General features: G+C 35.5%; 1 protein-coding gene and 1 pseudogene across 3 annotated transcripts; one reads left to right on the forward strand and one right to left on the reverse strand.

The window, feature by feature from the left end:
- Window positions 1-3733: 3733 nt before the first annotated feature.
- ATS1 (phospholipid/glycerol acyltransferase family protein) lies at window positions 3734-16170 on the forward strand. Of its 3 annotated transcripts, none has more exons than XR_002526880.2 (13): window positions 3734-4162; window positions 6857-6954; window positions 8032-8118; window positions 8241-8338; window positions 10274-10331; window positions 11004-11105; window positions 11205-11266; window positions 11354-11464; window positions 12633-12711; window positions 13995-14114; window positions 14182-14295; window positions 14913-14981; window positions 15076-15214. XR_002526880.2 is itself a non-coding variant. In XM_021959853.2 (13 exons), the coding sequence occupies exons 1-12, from the start codon at window positions 3853-3855 to the stop codon at window positions 15208-15210; spliced, it is 1374 nt and encodes a 457-aa protein (XP_021815545.1). In that variant the 5' UTR covers window positions 3737-3852; the 3' UTR covers window positions 15211-15256; window positions 15720-16170. The 3 variants fall into 3 exon arrangements, 1 of the variants encoding a protein (XP_021815545.1); XR_015835930.1 differs by lacking the exon at window positions 14913-14981 and adding an exon at window positions 14430-14488 and having other exon boundaries at window positions 15076-15211; XM_021959853.2 differs by lacking the exon at window positions 14913-14981 and adding an exon at window positions 15720-16170 and having other exon boundaries at window positions 3737-4162; window positions 15076-15256.
- Window positions 16171-17467: 1297 nt separating this feature from the next.
- On the reverse strand, window positions 17468-19698 carry LOC110758055 (F-box/LRR-repeat protein At1g67190 pseudogene; annotated as a pseudogene).
- Between the last annotated feature and the right edge of the window lie 3961 nt (window positions 19699-23659).

Here is a 23659-nt window from a genome sequence, read left to right on the forward strand (position 1 = left end):
AAAAGCCAATATGTCATTCTACTTCTAGCCATGTTTCAAAGAAGCTCCATAAAAATTCAGGCATAATACATGTGAAACCAAATTTTGGTTCCAACATGTATAATGTTGATGCTATTCATGAAGAAAGAGCTAAAACCCAAAGGCGTATAGAAAAGTTAGAAGTCATGATCAAAATCCATGGAGCCCTCACCCAGTTGACTGAACAATGGAAAATACGCCAAAAGGAATTAAAAGAGCTCCAAAAAGAATTTAAAGAGTTCAGAAAGGAGGAGGATAAGGCTCGGCAAAAGCACCATCGAAAGAGGAAAGAAAACAAAATCAGGATCAACTCATTATCCATTGGTAGTGAGTCACAAATTTTCCCAATTTTGGAAGAAAAAATGGAGAAAACTTTGGTGATTCAAGAGCCAAAAAGTGATGAGGTTTCTCCTTCAAGTGAGTCACCAATTCCTCTAGTCGTTGAAAAACAAGAAATTGTGGAATGTTTGGTGATTCAAGAAGGAAAATGTGATGAAAAACCAAGGGGGGAAGACCCACAAATTATTTTCTATGAAGACCAAAATATGGTTGAAATAGAAAATTCAATGATTGACATGATTATGGGTGACAAAGCCAATTTGTCAAGGCCACCAACGGCTATGTTGGAAAGTAAGGCCATGATTGGCCAAAATATAACCATACTTGGGCGGCAAGAGAATTCATCTTATTTGGAGCCCAATGAGCAAGAAAATTCCACCACTCTTCTTGCTAAATCACTTCATGGCCTACAAAAACATGAGATTCATGTTGAAAATGCAAAAAAATCAAGGCTTGGAGTGAAACATGGTTGGCCTCCCCCTATGGTGCAAGGTTTGAGTGCTCTATTTTAGCTAAACTAATGAATAAATTCAGCCAGAATTGGTGGCAGAATTGTAATTTTCAGCCAGAATTGGTGGCAGAATTGTAATTTTCAGGCAAAACTTGGTGGCAGAATTGCAATTTCAGCCAGAATTGGTGGCAGAATTGTAATTTTCAAGTCAGAATTGGTGGCAGAATTGCAATTTCAGCCAGAATTGGTGGCAGAATTGTAATTTTCAGGCAGAACTGGTGGCAGAATTGCAATTTCAGCAAGAATTGATGGCAGAGTTGTAAATTCAGCCAGAATTGATGGCAGAGTTGTAAATTCAGCCAGAATTGGTGGCAGAATCGTAATTTCAGCCAGAACTGGTGGCAGAGTTGTAAATTCAGCCAGAATTGATGGCAGAACAGCCAGAACTGAGCCAAAACACTGCCAAAACAACCAGAACTGAGCCAAAACACACCAAATCAACCAATCAAACAATCAAAATTGCCAAGGGCAAAACAATCAGTTCACTGATCATTCTAGCCTTCAATAGAAGCAAAGCCAACAAAGGTACCAAGGACCTTCAAAGCTATCCTTGAGATTCTGCTCAGAATTCCCAGCCACTCACAACTCAACTTGATCATAGCTCTGCCAATTTCAACATTGGTATCGATTTCCAGCTAATATTTTTTAGCTGAAGGTGCAGCCAATCCAGTCCAGCCACACAATCCAGTGCAGTACAGCCTGACCAAAATAGCCTCAGAAATGGCATTTCAGGCAGAATTCGAAGTCCAATATTTTGATGTATTTCCGGACTCAGCAGTTCCTTTTATTTACTGTATTTCAAACAGTTCTCCTTGAACTTGTTTTTATTTTCAAACACATGTATTTTTGCTTCACTTCCCAGTTTTATTTAGATAAATTATGAAGTCCTTACCAGTCTAAGGCATAGAAAAGAACTTACTTGGGAGATATTCCTCACCCAAATTCACAATCGTTTGTTCACAGTCAATAGCTTGGGGCGCAAGTTATTTTTTACTCTCAAGTCTGTTAGAATTGAAAAATTGTTAACGGTGGCACACTCGACACACAAAGAAAGTTAATTTATTGACCAACCATGGTCTTTGGATTAATGGGGAACTTTACCCTACCATCACAGGTACTAAACACAAAAAGGGGTGAACATTAATACAATCCATAACTCACACTTCATCTTGTCTATGTTAGTGTGGTTGGAATCAATTCCATCCCATACTTCTTTTGCTGCACCTCAAGCTTTCTTCACATGGGATTTCAAAGGTGTTCAATTGTGGCTGCCTTTTGCTGCCAACCCATGTGGGTTTTCTTTTGGTTGCTGGAAAAAATGATTCTTCTGAACCAAGCTTGGTGTAGGAAGGCCTGAGGTTTCAATATGTATCCAATGAGGCTCAAATTTGGATATGTCATAAAAGACACCCATTGGAACAACTTTTATGAAGAATGTATTCCCATCTGAGTAGTGTAAGTGTACGTTTTTGGCCTTACAAGTGGACTGCTGAAAATAGACTGGAATTAACAATGCATTGTAGTCAGCTTGTGGGCTTGTTTTGGGCTTGATCTTCCTTCCTAAAAAATCTGGAAAAATCTGGATATTCAAACCCTTTGAATTATCTTTCCAAGAATATGCAGCCCAACTCAAGAAAAAATTGTAACGACCTTCAAATGTCATTTTTGGCCCAGTAACGCAGATGCTGCCGAATTTGACCTTAAGCTGCCAAAACTTGCATAACTTCCTCTAGGAGACTCGGAATCATGAACCGTAAAATGCTCCAGAAACTAGACTTCTGCATCTTTCCAATGATATAGGGCTCAGAATTTGGTTCATCCTGAGCAAGTACAGTCCAATTCGTGAAGTTGACTGATTTGCAGACATCGTTTTGAGCTAACTTGTATCCAAAATGCATTTAATGAGTCTCAAGCTTATTACACTGAAACAAACACAAAATTTATTAAAAACACAAATTTAACTCAAAAAATAATCAAATCATAAGTTAGAAGGGTACAAAATGATATATAAATATGCACCGATCAATATTTTGCTTCAACAGTGCACTATACAACTTGGAATAAGACTAAGGTGTTGCTCGGTCAGCGCACTAAAGATTACAAGTCCACAACCAAGAAGTACCTCCTTACTTGAGAATTTTGGGGACTCCTGTTTTACCATGATTGTCCAAGCAACTAGAGGCAATGTCAAGAGTCCCACATTGGAATATTACAAGAAGTAAAGACTCCCCCTCACCTATAAAAGGAGACCATTCTCCACTTCGAAGGGGTACTTGCTCCCTCACTCTTCTTCCCCTTATCTTTAGGTCTTACCTTTTGTACAATGTAAACAACTATATTATAATGAGAATATCCTTCTTGGAAAGTAGCTCATCATTCGGGTGAACCACTTATATCATTCTTGTTTACTTTCCTTATTTTATTACCTATCTAAGGCAATCACTTACCTCCCGAAGGCATGCAACTGTTGAAAACCCTCACCTTCACACATCACATTTTACATTTCTAAGTTCGGCCAAATAGTGGTCATTCATTTTTGCCATCAACAACAATGATTAGAATTACATGGATTAATCATAAGTTTTGTAAAATAGTGTTCTCATGCTTTGAAGTAACTCCGATTCCGAAGTGTACAATAGTTGGTGGTATTTTGTTGACCATTCTACTATCCAACATCTCTTTTTTTTTTTTTTTTTTTTTTTGTCAAGTACTATCCAACATCTCATTTATCCAATTCGAGTTCCCAAACCAAAGCAAACGACAGGATACGCAGTGTCGGTTTCTCAGACCACCCTCTAAGTTGGCCACGTGTCCGTACGCTTGCCGCTGGTGTCACTCTCTCCCCCACATCTAAAACCACCGTCACCATTCTTCTACTATTGGCCTTGGAAATAGCACGTGACCCAAAACCACACCCCCTCCCCGCCTCTCTCTCTCTCTAACTTCAGATCATCGCTAGCCTACCACTCTCTCTCTCACACACTATGTTTATCCTCTCTGGTTTGCCATCCACCACATTCTTCAGGCCTAGGGTTTCGTCTTCGTCTCTCTCCTCCTCTTCTTCTTCTTCTTCTTCTTCTTCTTCATTATCATCCTCTTCTAGGCTGTGTTTGGTCTCTGTGAGATCGAGTGCGCGAAAGAGCTCTGCTTGTCCTTGCCTGTTTTACTCCTTGAAGGTGAGTGCTATGGCGGAGCTGGTGAAGGACACGGAATCGTCTTTATCGCCCATTCAGAATGCGCAGAGGAGGGAGACTAACCATTCTCGTACGTTTCTCAATACCACCACTGAAGAAGGTGAGAGTTCTTTGTCATTTCCGCTGTTTGGCTCCTGAGAAAATGCAAGAATGTTAGACTAATATTTTTGAATTGAAATGTTCCCCTTCTTGATAATTGAAATTGGATGTCAAATTTATTTTTACGACCTACTTAAATTTCTGTATAAGACTTGAGTGGTGGTTGTCTTTCCTTCCATTTTCTTTTTGTTCAAAGCTTAATATTCATGAACCTTTTTTGCATGATACTTTATGCATAGTAGATTCTTTCCTTCTTTGAGAGCCAAACTGTACTCTACTTCTGTGAAGTGTTAAAAAAGCAAATGAAGGTTGGTTTATTTCTTGATCATGTAGCATTTCTTTCTGTTTCCCAGGAGAAGAGCATGAACTTTTTGATATGTATGTTCTTTCCACTACTTTCTTTTTTGCTGAGTAGGAGAATATAGAAGTGTTTGCAATGTTACTTTTTCTTTTATTTTTAAACTATACTGAATGAGCTGAGTATTTCACTCGGAAATAATTTTGTTCTCCCTACTTGGAAGTGATGAAAATTTCTTTCAATTTCCTTTAACTTTAATTTGATGACCAAGTGCAGTGGTTGGAGTTCTGTAAATGTGGAGTAATATGTATTTCTTATACCACATTACAAATCATAAAAAGATAGGGCTCCCTTATTTTTCCAAGTAACATTGGTAGTCTTCCATAGAAACTTTATTTAGTTCTTGAAGTTCCAATTAAGTGCTTTACGCACTCATTGTTCTGTTGGTGCTTTGGTAATAGCTGACCATATATGTGTTTGGTGCCTGATTTCTGCATGAATTAAATCTACATAGGAGAGTGAGAGAGTTTTCTTAAGTAGGTTTTGGGAGAGGATGCATCTCTAATGTTTGTTATAAATTTGGAAATGTTGACAAAAAAGTTCGGGTTGCAGTAGCCATATTTATGTTGAGTGATACATGTATGAGGACCCAACGTTTCTTGTTGGGCATGTATATTTGCCAAGTGATGTACATTGTTTGATTGTTAATCCTTAATAGTTCATATATTTCACTTTTTAAAACCCAGTATAGAATATGATATAAAAAGGCTTAGATACGTTATTTGTGTTTATGATGTCTTCAAATTGGATACCCATCTTATGTAACACTATCAGGCCTAGGTCTGTTATTGTTGCATTATGCACTAGGGCGTGAAACTGTAGACTGGTTTATGTATATATCTGTGGATGTAGATGTAGATGAAGATGTAGACTAAGTCTGAGAAAAGGACAATAAGGAGAATGATAGTGTCCTATAGAAGGTATTTTATGGGATCTAGTTGTTACTTTGGGGTTGTAAACGCTTTGTGCAAATATGTATATATAGAATCTTTTGATATTCTGTTTTTAGGAAAAATGATTTATTTACAGAGGAGTTATAAAAGTTATGACAAATTTCTGGAATCTAATTAAAACCCAAAAGTCTTTCATACTCTGAATACTCTATTTCCTTATACACAGTTATTAGAAAATATTGGTTTTTCACTAGACATGAGTTGTCACCTTCACATCCAAAATGTTAAAAATGGCTTATTCATGTCCATAGATTCCGAATTTCTAAAATTGGAATTGTATATTTCATAGCCTTATGCATTTATATTAGGTAACTTATTTACACGTCTACATGCCTACATATACATATGCATAAGTACCTACATTTATACAGATACGTCGTACTTTTTTCTTTGGAGGGGCCAAAATTTACAAAATCATGTCTGATGTTCTATGAAATTACAAATTATTTGACCTAAGATAATCAAACTTTCTACTCGAAATTATGATATCTTAATCTATTCAAACTTGATTTTGGTGCAACAATGAAAGCCAATAACATCAACATTATGTTTTTTAGGAATGCGTGTGCGGTTTGATTGAGCTTGTTATCCGGAAAGAACAAAAGGAATACCTGAAGAACTCATTTCACGTATAGCCATTTACTTTAATTTAAAGTTTGATGTTTAACTGCTACCCTATCTGAAGCAGTGGTCTTGAGCTGTGGAAGGGAATAGAAGAATATTTGAGGATAGGAAAGAAGGGTTGTTTCCAGTGTGGGACAAAGTTAGATTCCTAGCGTCCGTGTGGGCTTCATTATGGATGTCCCTTCTGGTTTAATTTACCGGGATTGGTCATCTATGCTGACTTAAGTAGTTTGGTTTATTTGGTTTCGGTTTTTCTGTATTCCTCTTGGATTTCTTGTCCAGCCTGTTTTGTAACATCTTTATTTAATAAATTGGTCATTTCCTATTAAAAAAAAATGTACACACTATGCACACACACACGCACGCACACACACACACACATATGTACGTAGATATAAATGCACACTACTTTCATCTTTGGAGTGCTCTTGATTGTAAGGTGAAACAATTATTAGAAGTCCCTAGAAGAGTTATTTGCTTTCCTATTCTTTCATTTATATACTTTCATATTTTCCAATTGCAGTCTGTAATTTTTTAACTAAGAAATTAACATTAATATACTAATAATGATGTTATATATATTTTTGGCTGACCTGACTTCCACCAGGATGCTTGTAGTTCAACAAAAGGTCCAGCTTTAAATATTCTACATATTTTTATCTTTGAATAATGGGAGAGGGGACCAAGAGCTAGGTGGTCATTAGAATGCAGAAAATCTCCTTTATTAAGCTGTTGACTAATTTGAAATGTTCATTTGTAGAGCTGCTGTCTGCAATAAGGAAGGAAACAGAAGCTGGAAGGCTTCCCTCAAATGTTTCTTTGGGAATGGAAGAATTATATCAGAATTATAAAAATGCTGTAAACTTTTATTCTTAAGCTTATGCTTTACTATACATAGTTAGATTTGCTTCAGAAACTTTCAATTTTGAATTTATTTGACATGCATACATAAACATTTTGGCTCACTTTCTTCTGAATGAAATTTGTGTAAAAGATACGTGCATGTGTAAATTTATTTATTTATAACGATTTTAACATTTAAAATTGCCAAAATAAGAAGATTTAGTATTTTCTTCTCAGCAAAAGAAAAGATTTTAGTGTTTACTATTTGATTTGAGCTGCACCCATATTATTTAGAGATGACAAAATAAGAATGACATATCATATAACCCACACAATTTAGAACTTGCTTGTGAAAAAGAGAGTGTCATCCAACTTACTTGCTAAAATATTTCTACTTAGAGATATTATATGTTTGCTTGTGAGTAGGATTTTTAATACTTAATTGAAGCAATGGGGACCCAATCTCGACTTACTACTACTTAAAGTGACCATGGGACTTAAAATTGAATGAGAAGATAACATAGATTCAAATCACAAGCTAACATGCCATTTGTGTCTTAGTTATTTAAGGCCAATAAGAGAATGTGACTTATTTTCTATCGGAAATCTAAACCATTCAGTCGGAGCATCATGCTTACATGATCAAATAAGCTACTATGTGACCACTGTGCCACTGACCAAAATTTTACTCATGGTTATTTGATTTCAAGCTTGTATATGAACCCTTGTAAACTTTCTAAACTATGAAAAGTTATCTTTCCCATGCTTCACTGGTTAACTCATCATAGGGTATTTATATCACCTTCTTTAATGAAATGAACTTCATATATAATTTTTATGTACAAATATATAATCTCTATGTGGAGGGCACTTCAATAACGTGTTGTGTATCATTACTCTTGAATAATTGTCATTACATATTATTGATTAGTCATTGACAGAGTATTGACATGTTATCGAATGTATTATTGTATGATATATTTTGAGGGATCCCTCAAATAACCTCAGATGCGTTAGATGCCCAGCAGTCATTTAATCTAACAGCTAAGAAACTCATTTTCTGTTTTGTAATTCTATGGTATCATGATTCAGATTCTCCAAAGTGGAAATCCCAAGGCAGATGAGATTGTGTTGTCCAATATGACTGCTGTATTAGATCGTGTATTCTTGGATATAGAGGTAATATTTGGTTTTTTATGCGTTATTGCACAGCTGCCATAGTTTCTGGTGTATCTATGGGTTATATCAGAAACCGCATTATCATTTTGTTTTCTTGTATATGATATACAGTAATTTTTCAGGACCCATTTGTCTTCTCCCCATATCACAAAGCAATGCGAGAGCCTTTTGACTACTACATGTTTGGTCAAAACTATATTCGTCCTTTAGTTGATTTCAGGTGACTTGACAAGTTCCATTCTTTTACCATCTTCATCAGTTACTTTTGGTACATAGTTAGTGAGAATTAATGGATTTATCCATGTAGTCTGCTTTTTCTGAAAGTGAATGTACTGTTTATGCATTGGTTCATGAAGTCCATGGAGCCTTAAAACTGACAGGGTGATGGGTGATTTTTTATCCAACGTGCTTCAGATCATTCATCATGACACTGAAATTAATTAATTTAATTTGTATGGGAATTTCTTTTATATACTAATTATATTGAAAATTGTAAATATTATTTCTATGGTTTTCTATGATTCATTAATTGCTCTTATACAACAAGTTAAAGACTAATGTGACTGATGTCTCTTAAAAAAAAATTGTTGTATTGAAGTGGCCGGAATTGTGAATGGTTCATCATTCCTCCACTCCAAGTCGCAGTTGGATGGTTCAAACATAACTCTGAATTAGTGACGCAGAAAGGGGCTACTTTGTAAGCTTTTAAAATCAGTTAGTGAAAAAAGAAAGTTCTTGTGAATTCCTGCTTGTGTGTGAGGCATAGGTTGACTTGGAGTGATTCCAAGGCACCTTCTGTGTGATGCCAGAATTTTCTAATTTGTTTACTGGACACCTTTTGTGCGATGCCAAAGGCCTGAGTGAGTCCTGATCTCTTTATTTTTCCTATCTGTTTCTGCTATCCTACATCAATTGGTTTGAACTTTGAAGGGTTATTCGGATCTGATGTAAGACTTTTAATTGGTTTCTGGGTTACAAAACATTGTGGTAGCTGATTGGTTAAGGTTTGACATATTTGAAATAATGTGATGAAGTAAAATACTGTTGTGTTTGGAATAATATAAATTCTATATTGTAATCAGGACTTGTGGTAGAATAACTTGTCCAAAGAGATAGGACTTGCAGTACGCTAAGGTGTACGATTAGAGCATTGAATCAACTGATTGCTCACAATCCCATCAGAGGAATAAGAACCTGTAAACATTTGTACGGACTGAGGATTAATACTTTTACCATCTTCATCAGTCATTTGTATGGTCTGAGGGTTAATACTTGTCATAATGTTCAGTGGAAAAGGCTTAGTGTATGTCTTTTTCCTCCTTAGCGTACCATTTGTAGAAGTGGAGCAGAGGATATTGATTAGTTATTCCTATATTGGACCATTGCACAAAGATTGTGGTATACGCTCTTTGAAGAGGTGAGACTGAGCTGAGTTGTCCTGGCTTCTTCTGTACTTGTTGAGAAGCAAGAAAAAAATTTTGTGGAGAGGTTGTGCAATAGCTGTCTTTTGGGTTTTTCTCAAAACTAGCCCTTATAGAGCCTATTTGGAGTGAAAAACCCAAAACTAGCCCCTTGTTATTTTCTATTTAGTTCATATAAAATTTTAACACACTAAGAACCAATTAGAAAATGACAAGTGGCTAGTTTTGGGTTTTTCTCTCCAAATAGGCTCCGTATGCAATTTTGTATAATATGTCATGCTAAAATGGGTTTTTGAATAAATATCTCATTTTATAAACCTTCCATCTTGTTATTTTTGGCTAAATTTTTCACTGTATTTTTTGGTAAATCTGAAATCTACACTACATCTTTTTACTGTTTCACATATTCTTGTGGAATAGAAAAATTCAATAGTAAGGGTGTTCGATTACCAGGAAGAGTTTTTGCAAAAACTGGTTAACAGAGAATACTCAGATGAGAAAACAGAAAAATAGATTACCACTCACATTTTCTATCTTCTTTGCTGTTTCTTGCTTTCATATAAGTTATATTTCACTTATTCAATCTGAGTTATTTATCACTCGAAACTATATTCATCATCTAACAGTTCTATTCATATGGAGGTAATTTCGTCTTTTTTTATGTCAATATAATATTATTTCCCTTGTGTGTTTTATCATATTGGTGTCCTAAGCTCTGATGATTATATGTGCAGAAACTCGTATGTTGGCAATATTTCTGTTTTCAAAGATATTGAAGAGAAGCTTCAACAGGTACATTATCTGAGTATTGAGCTTTATTTCTTTTTTGGGTTGTGCGGTAGCTACTAAATATTGTTGAATTGTGAAATGCTGTTACTTTCTAGCACCAAAATTACACTGAATTTTGTTCTTGTTTTGTTGTTTAAAAGTTATATAGTGGCCTTACATACGCATGAGATGTAAATGCAAGTTTGGCAGTTCAAGTTTTGTACATATGTATGTTGAAGTCTTTTGAAACAGTGTAAAAACAATTGTTTTGAAAACAAAGTCATAGAGAGGGCATACCAAGTGTAGTCAGTCAGTTCCTTTCTTTGGCTATGAAAATAATAACTATTCTTGGTGATTTTGGCACTAGATTCAGGCAATAGCACAGAAGCAAACTGATCTGTGTAGAATGGGATACAAGATTTGGGCTATAACTTCGTTTGGGTGCTAATATCTTAATTATGGTTCACCAATAGTTGTCTTGTGCTTTTTGGTGGTGTGATCCTGATGGTACTGTGGTATGCAGTATGCAGATACCCTATTATCTTCATTAGTTTTGTTGTTGTGTCACTGATGATCAATGCCTGGTCTGGTCATTTGGTCAGCAAGGGGATAAAATTTGAAAAATATTAATTAGTGTTTCATGAAGACACTCAGAGGTGACTCATGTGATGTAAGGCTTTTGGATTATGCGTGCAGGGTCACAACATTTTTTTGATATCAAACCACCAAACTGAAGCAGATCCAGCTGTCATTGCCTTATTGCTTGAAACAACAAACTCATATCTTTCTGAGAACATGGTGAATCGCTATGTCTTCATTCTAAGCGTACAATGGACACATGCTATTTTGTGCATTTTTAACTGTTTGCATAACCAAATTTTAGACTTTGTACTGCAGACCTACATAGCAGGAGATAGAGTTGTGACAGATCCTCTTTGTAAGCCCTTCAGCATGGGAAGGTAGAGTTCTTAGATAATGTTAAGCAATTAGTATGCAATGCTTTTGTTAGTTAAGTGATGAAATTCTCATTTTTCGCTCTCTTACAGGAATCTGATATGTGTGTACTCAAAGAAGCACATGAATGATGTTCCTGAGCTTACTGAAATGAAAAGAAAAGCAAATACGCGGAGTTTGAAGGAAATGGCTTTGCTGTTGAGGTACCTCAGTTGTTTTGTTTGCCTATGCATGGTCAAAGTTGGCTTGATTATTATTAGTTGCTCCTCTTATTTTTGCTCATCATGGTCCATGGTGCTACTACAATGTCAAGTTCTTTGTAGAAAGTGTTTTCCTTATTTGTTGTTGTTTCTTTCTTTTGTTTCCCCGGACAATGAACCCTGATCTCTTATTCCTTTATATCTTCGTTTCCTTTGCTCTTACATTGTTCTTTTCTTGTCTCTGTGAACCTTAGAGGGCATTATACATGTCCAGAACAAACTGAATTTTTTAAAGTACATCTCGTTGTTGTGAAAAGTAGCTAGTAACGAACTGGTGAGGAGCTATGCTGATTTTACTTGTTAGCATACTACAATGCATAGCAACTGAAGGTGGTGCTGCCCTCTTTTATCCATGCATCCTTCTGGTGCTTAATGGACACGTAACTCTGATTTTCTATATTAGCATGTCAAAATAGAGGAATTGTATCAGAAGTGAGAATGAAGATACTTTTCTTTCTTGGGGCGAGACGCAGAGAGTGAAGGATCATCAATGTGACTAATGCTGAATGGTATTGTCACCTTTAGGTGGATCTGGTGGTAGGTTTGCCAAATAAGGGGCATGATTGCTTTAATTTAAATCACTACAGGAGGTGATTGCTAAGTTCAATGACTGATAAGGGAATAATTTACACTAAATCACAGCATTTAGTGGCCAGTGCCTGTGTTGGTAAGGCTTTGGAAGTATGGTACAACTGCTGTGCAACTGAGACAAAATACCAGTCTGGTCTTTACGTGTAGCTTTGGATTGGCAGCTTTAAAGTTGTCAGTGATAAATATGTAGAATACAAGGTAATATGTTAAAATGCAGATAAATTTCCCTGATATCTGAAGGTGTGGGTTAAGAGATTGTTCAGCAGTTGGCTCTTATTTGCATATTTGTGGCAGTGAAAGAAAATGGCCAGAAACAGAAAGAGTTGGGTTGTAAAAGTTTTCATGGTTAATGGCATAATGTACTTTACACTGGAAACTGTTCTTGTATTATGGTTTTTTGCGACACATCATGCATTTCCTTTTCTATAAGAAAACTTAAGACTCTTTGAAGTAATCAAATCTATATGTGTTTTCATATGCTTTCTAATGCAGACATGTAATCGAACATGTTTAAGTGCAGGAGTGGGTCGCAAATTGTATGGATTGCACCTAGTGGTGGAAGGGACCGGCCAGATCCTGTAACAGGAGAATGGTACCCAGTAAGCTCTTTCAACCTTATCATGCATGAGAAGTTGGATAATAAATATTTACGGATTTCTATTATTGATATATGTTATTTTTTATTTTCTCTAGTGATCTTTTTGTTAAAAGTTTTTATCTCGATAAGAGATTCATTGTTCCTGTGATGATTTTTATCATGCAATTGTCTCTATAGTGTTGCTACATAAGGTCTTAAATTTGCATCCATGTGTTGTAATTGTAAATTATGGATTCAGCTCAAGCAAACCATGTACTGAGCATGGATAGAACAGGGACTCAACATCTCTAGAGGAAAGCATAAATAGATTGTGGATTATTTTGAACTACACTCCAGCATTTTTGTTGTTGAAATAATTTACTTAAGAAAATATTTACTAAATTTGACGTCAACTTAGTTGTGGAAGATAGGCAATAGGCTACAGTTGGTTAATGTTGGCATATACTATTCCTATGACTAAGAATTTACCAATGTAGAGAAGCATCCACTTATATTGCCAAGGATATGGAGTTGGTGGTGGTGCTATATTAAGTTTTGTACTTAGCTGCAATCATTTTTTTACTATGGTTTCTCAATGTGGATATCAAAAAATCTTGTTAGAACAATATTTGAGAAAACCAATGACTCTGTGATGTAGGATATGGGTGAATTGAGAATTTAGGTAGTTTAGCAGAAGTGAAAACAATGGAAAACAGAAAATAGAACGAACAAGGATAGGTCTGGAATCACTCCAGGGGTTTGGCTTCACACTAAGTAGTCTCCAATCTCTGGAAAATAAACTTTTCTTTATATCTCAACAACTCAACTCCATAATGAATTACATGAGAGGAGTGTTTATAGCAAACTAAAACCTAGAGACAATAAGATAAAAAATCCCTTGCTGAAACAGAAATTCTAACCTAAATAAAATAGGGAACTTAGAAATCCTTCTAAAATCTGGAAAACTTAAAAATCTTACTAAAATCTGGAAAACTTAGAGAACAAGTTAGAAACTAATCACAGGAATAAAAAATTGCCAGATTTAAAGACCAAATTAAATGACTTCCTCTTCCATCTCTTTCTTTTGTAAACCCTAATGGGTTTGACAAAGATGTCACTATGTATGAATTTCTTCATAATTGTTGGAACTTATGACGAGATAATTAAAATTACCAATGGCCTTTTAGTGTAATCTGTACCCAGCAAAATAGTTAGCCATGGAAGCCTTACAAATATAATTTTTTTCATATATATTTTTCTTTAGAACACATTTTTACATACTAAAGAAACTTATTGACTGGTCAGGCACCTTTTGATGCTTCTTCACTGGACAATCTAAGAAGGCTTGCTGAACATTCTGCTGCTCCAGGGCATATATATCCCTTAGCATTGTTGTGCCACAACATCATGCCTCCACCGCTCCAGGTTTGTTGTCTCTGTTTTGGTCTTTCCTGTGCTACTTTTCCTGTTTTGTAATACAATTCTTTTCCAGGTGGAAAAAGAAATTGGAGAGAAGAGAATGATCTCCTTCCATGGTACTGGATTGTCGGTTGCACCAGAAATCACCTTTTCTGATATTTCTGCTTCCTGTCAAAATCCTGAAGAGGTGTGTGCTGTATACACGTCTTCCACTTGCCTGTCATATGCTTCTTGATCTTTACATTATTTTGCAATGAAAGATCTTATGTAATTTTGCCTTTCTCATATGCATTTAAATCATGTCATCATACCATTTTACAGAACCGCTGAACAGTGTGGAAAACTTTTCTCCGCCTGTTTATTGGTGATGAACATTAGCAGTTAAGTAATAGTCATTTCCTTAGCAAGTCAACAATTATGTAATGACTGGTGCACAACCGGAATAGATTGGTCAACAATTTGTAATTGTTACATCTCACCTTTATCCCTCGACTTTTGACCATTCTTACTCTGGTTCCTGAACTTCAAAATGTCCCAATTTTAGTCATCAAGCTATATTTATGCTACTAAAGGAAAAAAGCTGCATGCGGTTGAAAACATAACAGAAAAAGGTCATGTTGTTGATCACTAAAGCCCTAAAGCCCTAAAGCCCTAAAGCCTGAGAAATCCTGAGAAATTCGGCCTATGTTTTTTCAGATTTACAGGTCTTTTCAGTTTTAACTTCTGTTCGTTTCTTTTTTTCAACTTGAGTGATCAAAATTACCTTGAATTAGTGGTGATGTGTGTGACATTAACTTTTTGAAGGGGATTAACTGACACTTTCTGTGAGGGCCAAACTGGGACTTTGCTGAAGTTCAGGGACCAAAGTGCCACGTGTGTCAAAGTTCACGGCGCAAAATTGAAATTAGCTCTAATTGTTGTATAAACTTCTCTATTGTTTCTAATTTTTCTGGCTCCTCTCTTGCAGGCTAGGGAGACATACACACAAGCTCTGTATAAAATTGTTACTGAACAGTACAATGTGCTCAAATCTGCCATACATTGCAAACAAGGGCTAAAGGCATCTACGCCAAATGTTTCTTTGTCACAACCATGGAATTAGTCTATCTTTAAACATATTTGCCTTCTTACTTAGCTTTAATAATCAGGTACTTTCGCAGATCCTAAATTTTACATTTAAAGTAGGATAATGATCTATTGCCTTCGTTTTCTTATATCAGTGAAACAAATTTTTAACTCCGAAGAAATAGACAAATCTTGGATAAGGAATCCATTCATGTATATTAATTAGAGCTTATAAAACCTGTCATGAACTGCTAAACAAATAAGTGTGCACTTGACTGCAGTGAAATGTATCTAGTTTTTAACTTTTCTATAAACGGGAAAAAGTTGGCTGGCAGCATGTTTTACAGCGTTAAGAGTACCGTGCTCATGAAATCCCTAATAGAGAATCTGGAAAATCAATGAAATGTAGAAACAAAGATTTTCTTTGCTGATTTTTGCTCATTATACGTTAATACTTGTGCTCATTAGGAGGCGATTGAATTTATTCCAATCCACATTGGTGATTATCTTGTTCGTTTATTAACTAGATTTGTTTGAATCTTGCAGATTAGGACTTTACCTTAATTTTGCAAGTCCTGACCACAAAAGGCCACTGGCCCTTCCAACACAAGTATGCACTATGCCAAGAAGATTTAATTGAAGCTTATGACAAACATAAGTTCAACGTCGATTAGATGGAGATTCTTTTTGTTCATATGGTTTAGGCAAGAGCTGGATTCTTTGGAAATTGAAGCTGTCTCGCAAGGGTTCGGTTTTTAGGTGTATACTGTAGATATGGGGCCAGTTGTTGATGAGCAATGTAAATTGAACTTTAGATGTTATTTTTAAATCAATAGCTCTTTCTCTAGCACCTGAGAAGTCTTAAAGTTTCAAGAGAACCCTATACAGCTGAGAAAATATTTGTGACTGCCTGCCACAGAGGCAATTGCTATCTCATGTTCAAATTTATGCTGTTTGTACTTGTTTCATCAAATATTCAATGGCTTCTTTTTCTTTACTCAACTTTTTATAAGATGTTATCAGCACAGGTATCTCTTTTCTTTTCAATTCTTTTATTAAGAGTTACATGCTACAATGATAATGCACAACTCGAATGGTATAATATTACGTGAATTGTTGCTCTTTATTATCCTTTTATTGGAAGTTCTGATTCACTTACGTCGGCTTCGAATTATCATATTCAAATCCCTCTGTGTGAACCTTCTTCAGCTCCCTCAACATGTGCCAATCGAAAATGAAAACAACACTTGGTTCTTGGCCTCCTCCATGTCCAACACTATTTTCTTCATTCTCTAATCCTTCCGTTTGGATGAAGGAATTGAAGATTGCATAGAATTCTAAAATGATGAAATTTAGATTTCTATGATTTCAATTTCTGGCAATTGAAGATTTCAGTGTTTGGATTTATGTATGTCGAATTTTGTAAATGACACTATGATTGTGAGATGACACCTATTTTGGTCGAAATTAAACTCAGGAATTTAATGTCCCAATTTCCATGATTTTTTCCATGCTTCATTTAATAAATTCCAAGTTTAATAAATTCTAATTACGTTGACGTAGGTGGGGAGGAGGGAGGTGGCTACTAAATGAGATGTCACTTTTTTAATTTCAAATTTCCTTTTTCTGAAACTCCTTATGTTTTTTTTAGTTTTAACTATTTATTAGTAAATTACTGTGAAACTCCTTAGGCCCTTTTGATAACCATTTTAATTTTAGTTTTTAGTTTTCATTTTTTATTTTGTGTGCTAGAATATACAGGAAAAAGAGGGAGAATAGAAGTGAGACTGAGAGTGAAGATGGGATTGAGAGGGAAGATGAGAGGGGATGATGGGAGGGAGGAGTAATAAAAGTGAAAACAAAAAGCGAAAACTGAAATCTATTTGAAACTGTTTTCACTTTCAAGTTTTTGTTTTCACTTTTGTTACTCCTCCCTCTCATCCTCCCTTCTCATCCTCTCTCTCTCAATCTCATCTTCACTCCAATTATTAATCTCATTTTCCTCTATACTCTAAGCATAAAAAATGAAAGGGTTAATTACTGTAGACGTTCGTCAACTATGGCCCCATTTGCAATTGGGTCCGTGAACTAAATTTCGTGGCAATTTAGTCCTTTAATTAGACAATAAGTTGCAATTAGGTCTGCCGTCCAACTCTGTCACTTTGTCCGTCAAAATGAGGGGTAAAAACGTCCTTTCGAGTCAGAAGAAAAAAACTGAAAAAAAAATAGAAAAAAAAGTCCCTCTCTCTTTCGCTCTGTCTCTCCCTCTCTCTCACAACCCATTTCCCCCCTCCTTATCCCACCCCCCTCAAAACCCAGATCCCAACCCAACGTGCAACAGCAGCCTCAACCCCACTCCCTGTCTCTCCCGAACACAAAGCCTTTCTAAGAAAAGCAACATTCTCCAGATGAGAAGATCCTTGCAAACCATAGTGAAGCACTCCATCTCTTAAATCATAACTCAATGACAAATGACTCAGCTGTGGGAAACAGACAGCAATCGTTTCTAAATCCACAACCTCATCCTCATCATAAAAAATCACAACCCATAGCCAAAGCCTCCTCAATTTTGACGATCTCGAGATCATCTGGTAAAATGTTGGCCATATAATTGTAAAATTGCTAATATCTACAATCTCAAGGTTTTCAACAGTATCACCGATATCAAGATGAAAGACACTAACATCATCAATCTTGAAATGCTTCAAGGTCCCCTTTCCAATGAGTTCAAAGACCTCAAGAGCACAAGCTTTCATGTGCAAACGCTGAATGCTATCAGCCTCCAATATAAACTTTTCCAAACTGATTCTTTCTGCATAAATGCTCTTTAATGTTGGACTGCTCAGCACAACAGTCACTTGTGCATCTGACATTGCTATCTCTGGGCTGACAAGTTCTAAGGTTTCAATCTTTGGGCATGCATTTAGCAAAAGGCTCAGATCCAATGCGGAAATACTAATGTAACTCAAAGAAAGAGATTTCAAACAAGGAAATCTCTGAAATTTGGGTTCGAATCCTATGATAGAATTATGGCCCAAGACCAACATTTCCAACTTTTGTCACAGACCCAATTGTAACTGGGGCCATAGTTCAAGGATGTCTACAGTAATTAACCCTAAATCTAAACGACGAAAAGTCGAAGATACCCCGAACAACAAGAGCATGTGACACTCACATGGTCAATTTCGATGGATTCAGTTACGGCATGACCCAATTGCAACGTATTGTCTATTAAAGGACTAAATTGCCACGAAATTTAGTTCACAGACCCAATTGCAAATGGGGCCATAGTTGACGGACGTCTACAGTAATTAACCCAAAATGAAAACTAAAAACTAAAAACCACAATTTTCAACAGAATTTTGGACGGAGTTAGTGTTAGGTGAAATTGGTGTATAATTCCATAACATATTTCAAAAAAGTTCTCATACAGAAAATAAGACATGTGAGATGACTTTTTTGGGGTGAGTAACTCCTCTTGACTAATATAAGCTCGTGCTTATCTCTCATTAATTTTAAAGTCCCTTAATAAATTGCATGATGTACAACCATAGTAAATTTCAAGGGCTTGTTTGATAGGAAGGACTAGATTAGACTGGACTATACTAGCAAAATGCCTATATTTCATATGCATTCAAAGCATAATATGGATATTGTTGGAGGATGAATGAGAACTACCTATAAGAGGTTGATGACTAAAACTTATTCCTCATAATCCCCCTATGAGGAATAAGTTTTAGTCAGCAACCTCTTATGAATAGTCCTCCTCCATCCTCCAAGTTAGACAACAATGTCCATTTTAGGGGTAAATACCGAATACCCCTTGAACTATTTCGATTGTCGAACTTAGCGCCCTGACTTATTTTTTTAGCCAATTTAGCCTTTGTTTTAAATTTATTTGTCAATTTCGCCCTTGTCGTTAGCTTTTACACAATTCCATCCAAATGTTCGGAAAAAACAACACGTGAATGGAACGTGCGTCACTGTTGAGGGTAATCTTGTCCTTCTAATACTCATACCCCTTTTAGCCCTCCCTATTCCCAATTCCCAAATTAGAGTTAGTGTTCAGACTAAAAGATTCGAAAAAGGGAGGAAGGGAGGGAGAGAGAGAGAGAGATTTGGGGGAAATTAATAGACTTCAAGATTCGAAACAAAAGGTGCGACAAAGCTGATTTGGTAAAGGCAATAGATTTAATATGAAAATCAAATATGGTGGGGAAACTCCCACATACAACAAGTAGCTTACTTTATTTTATTCGTTTGAAGCATTTGTTTGGGTTTGATTCTTTGTTTATGTCGAGCTTCATTGGGTTTTATTGTTTTGGTTATGTCGAACTTCTTGAAAAAGCATAATAAAAGGAAGAAAGTGGTCCCAATCAAGGGCGGAACCACACTAAGGGCTAGGGTGGACTGTAGCCCAGTGTGGTTTTTAAAGAAATAAAAAATAAAAAATCTATATATAATATTTAACTTATTTTCAATATTAGCTCAGTCAGTGGCGCTGTACAGATTACCTTATTTCCATTTTCAACATTTAAGTAAATGTCTTTGTCATTTTACTTTTATTTATTTTTATATTACTCCATTTACTTAAGTTTACAATGTAAATAAGGAAGTACCCCCCATTTGGATTCAAATAAAAATACTAGAAAATCAAATTCCCACCGAATCGAAATATGAAAAATCGGTTTTAGTGCAAAATACGATTTAGGCTAAAAATGATGGCTCATTAAGTCAATATATACTTCATACTAAAATCCCATAAAATCAAGTTTTCATATTTGATGTGTGAGGAATAAAACCCGCCAAAAATTATCTTGAGAAAATGATTATTCCGAAAACCCAATTTTCATACTTAGTCAATATTTTTACATAAAACAACTTTTCATGTATGATATGAATGCATGAAGGAACCTAAGGTCAATCTAGGTAAAAAGCCTTAGATGTTCAATCCACTATGTTGTTAAACCCTATTTGGTTTATGTTAAAACTTATTGAAAATTAGTCTATGGAGCTATGAACTAGCTTGGTTTATATGATTTAATGTTTGCTTTTATTTCTAGAAAGACTATATAAATTGTAAGTACCAAAAATAATAATAATTAAATTTTAAGCTAATAACTTTAGCTAGCCCACCCATTAAAAAATTCCTGGTTCTGCCCTTGGTCCCAATGTATGCTGTCTATCTACTCAGACTTTAACAATGTCGGGTTGTGAATGTGGTCCCTATGCATATTTTTTGTTTATTGTTTGTCCAACAATATGTAAGTTGTTTATTGTGTTTGTATTGTATTGTATTGTATTGTATAGGGTAGATAATAAATTAATTGGTGTGCATCTAATCCTGACATGTTCACACTTGAAGTACACCATGGGGGGTTACTATGTTGATGGTTTATATATGGGAGGTATTGTACAATGGGTTGATTCGCAAGATGCAAATGAGGTGTCAATGCTTGAGTTATTTGAAGAGGGTAAACACCTTGGTTATTACGAACAGAGCATTCAATACAATTACAAGCACAAGACAATTGAGTGGGTTGAAATTAAGGCAGTTAATGATTATTTCGAAGCTGGTGAAGTTGTTGAAAGGGAGGCAACTGTTTGTGTTCTACATAACTAAATTCCAGCACATGGGCCGACTCCTACTTGTGAGGTTCAGCCCCACTATGCTCTATAAATGTTCAAAATGCTGAAGATTATAAAGATACTGCTCATGGATATGATGGTAATGAAGAAATTGCTCATGATGACTTCATGGATGTTGAGATAGAGGAAGAATTTGGTGATCCAGAGGAAGAATATGGTGAAGTTAAGGGAAGCTTTTGTAGCAGAGCAAGATAGAGAGGATGAGCAAGATGGGGAGGATGAGGAAAAAGATGGTGATTTCATAGATAGTGAGTTTGAGCAAAGTGATGAAGAGGACAACATGAATTTTATTTCATAGGTATATTATAACTGAAGAGCAAGGTGATGAGTATAAAGAACTAGGTGAGGTTGAGACTGATGATTATAATACATCAGACTTAGATAGTTTGCATAGAGATAATGAAGATGAAGATGGCAAGAAGAGAGTTCTTAGGCAACCAAAATTCAAGCAGTACAATAAACAACATGACCTGTTAGATCCAAAATTCCACTTGGGGATGAAGTTTCCTAATATGCAGGAATGTATAGAGGTCATTAAGTACTATCTATACAATCTTCTTCTCTGTAGCTCTTGCTCTTCCAATGAGTTGATTCGCCTCTTCAACCGATGTATGTATAGCACGCTCAGACATTTTGGGGTCCTTCGAATCCTTCCAACCACAACCACTACCATTCTTCTCTTTACAACACACATATAACCTCCTCCCTGGACTATCATCAGACCAGCAAACAATCGTTTCAACCTCAATTCCACATTGACAGATACGCACCATATCATCCTTAGTAATAAAAGTGCTCGAACTCGATTCGGTTGAAGTTGCAAGTATGTTCCTATTTATCCTCTCTTCGAGTGCAGTTTCTTGTCTTATTCATGAAATTGATGAACATAAGCAGAATGAAAAGGTTAGAATGCCTACAAATGAGGTTGGGTTATGTCATAAAGAGGTGGGTTTTGGCGTGAACTGAAAGAGGAAGATTAGGAAACATGAGGGAAAGGGATTTGAGGATTAGAAGAACGAGATTACCCTCAAAGTGGACGCACGTGCCATTCACGGGATGTTTTTTTTACTAACATTTGGATGGAATTGTGTAAAAACTAACGACATGGGCAAAATTAGTGAGTAAACTTAATATGAGGGCGAAATTGGCTGAAAAAATAATTCAGGGTATTAAGTTCGACAGTCGAAATAGCTCAGGAGGTATTCGGCAGTTTACCATATTATGCCTTGATTGCTAGTTTAGTCCTTCCTATCAAACAAGCCCCTAGGCTAGTCCAATTTAAGTCAAAATGAATGTTTTCCTACTCTAACTAGGAGTTTGTTACATGCAAGAAAGGTTAACATATCAAATTTTGGAAAGATCTTAAGTGAAAAAGTCAAAGTCAACTCAAAAAAGTCAAAGCAACACATCATCATATGATGTCATCATCTGTCATTTAACCATGTGTAGTCATCAAGTAAGTCCATGTAAGCTTCCTATGAATCCCTGAAAAGTCAAAACCTAATCATAGAAGGATAAGGAAAAGAAAAGAAAAATAGTCGTCCTTGAGGAAAAGGACTATGTCTAGGTAAACTTTTTAGTTCTTATGTTTTAATTTTAATTATGTTGTTTTCTTTGACTATGTCTAGCTAAACTTCTTAGTTAAGGCTAGGAGCATGCCCAAATTGTATTATTTGTGGATTTTAGATACTAAGTTATTAAATTCCAAGTTTCATTGATGAATTCTTAATTTTTGCTTTAGTTAGTACTAATTGATGAATTCTTTTGATTGTGCACCATTAGAGTTTTGCATCTAGTGTATTCGATGTGTTGTGTGCAATGGTACCAATAAGTTGCATGTTTCAATTCGCTTTTTGAGATTGAGGATTGTAAATGTATACAAGTCTAGACCGAGATATTGACGTTTGTATGAATTCTTCATTTTCATTGATTTTAATGAGTTTCTAGTGTTTAATTTATGCTTCACCATAAGTAAATTGCATCCATAAATATTTAATTTTATGCTAGTCCAAGGATAGAAATCATACTCTAGGAAAACTTGGCATAAGTGTTGGACCGAAGGCTTAAGGAATCTTCATCAATTAACTTGTGAATTTGTTAGCTTGCATCTAAGAACCTGGATAAGAGAATTAGTGGTTGATTATGATGCCTTCATGATCAATTTAAAATCCTAGCTTGTTTGATGGTTTGTTTTGTTTCAATCACGTCTTAATTTAATTGTTAGGTTAGATTTAAATTAGGTTGCACCCTCCATATTTACTTGCTTAATTGTCAAATGTTTGGTTTCTTGTTTGTTTGTTTAGTTGAGTCTTCAATTGAAAATCCATAAAAGAATCTTAAGTTGAACCAGGTTAAAGAAACTAAAATCAATAACTAATTTCCGCAAGAACAATACTCGTATTTGCATAACATTATACTATAAACGGATTCATGCACTTCTGAGTTTGAATTCGAATTAAATTAATCTATTATCACGAGTAGTTATTGTAATAAGTTGTATAATGTTTGCTACCTCACTATTTTAACTAAGTTTGTTCCATTGTCTATAGAAATACTTCAATATCCGGAGTGTTTTTTAGCCCCTTATTCCTATAGCACACATCACACTGCACAAATACATGTCATGTGTGCTAAGGACAAGGGTAACCAGCCAGAGATGGGAAGTCCCTCTCCATTTTCTGACATTGGTTATAGTTACAAGAGCTGCTTTGCTTGTTTTTCCATTTTTTTTTTTTTTTTATAAAAATTATGATGTGTCTTGTTCATTGCGAGAAGTTTCCAATAAAGGTGTCTTAATTTTCTTTCGGGGATTTTATCACGAATAGTCCTAACTTTCA

Source organism: Prunus avium, chromosome 5 (assembly GCF_965620075.1).
Source record: "Prunus avium chromosome 5, drPruAviu1.hap1.1, whole genome shotgun sequence".
NCBI lineage: Eukaryota > Viridiplantae > Streptophyta > Magnoliopsida > Rosales > Rosaceae > Prunus > Prunus avium.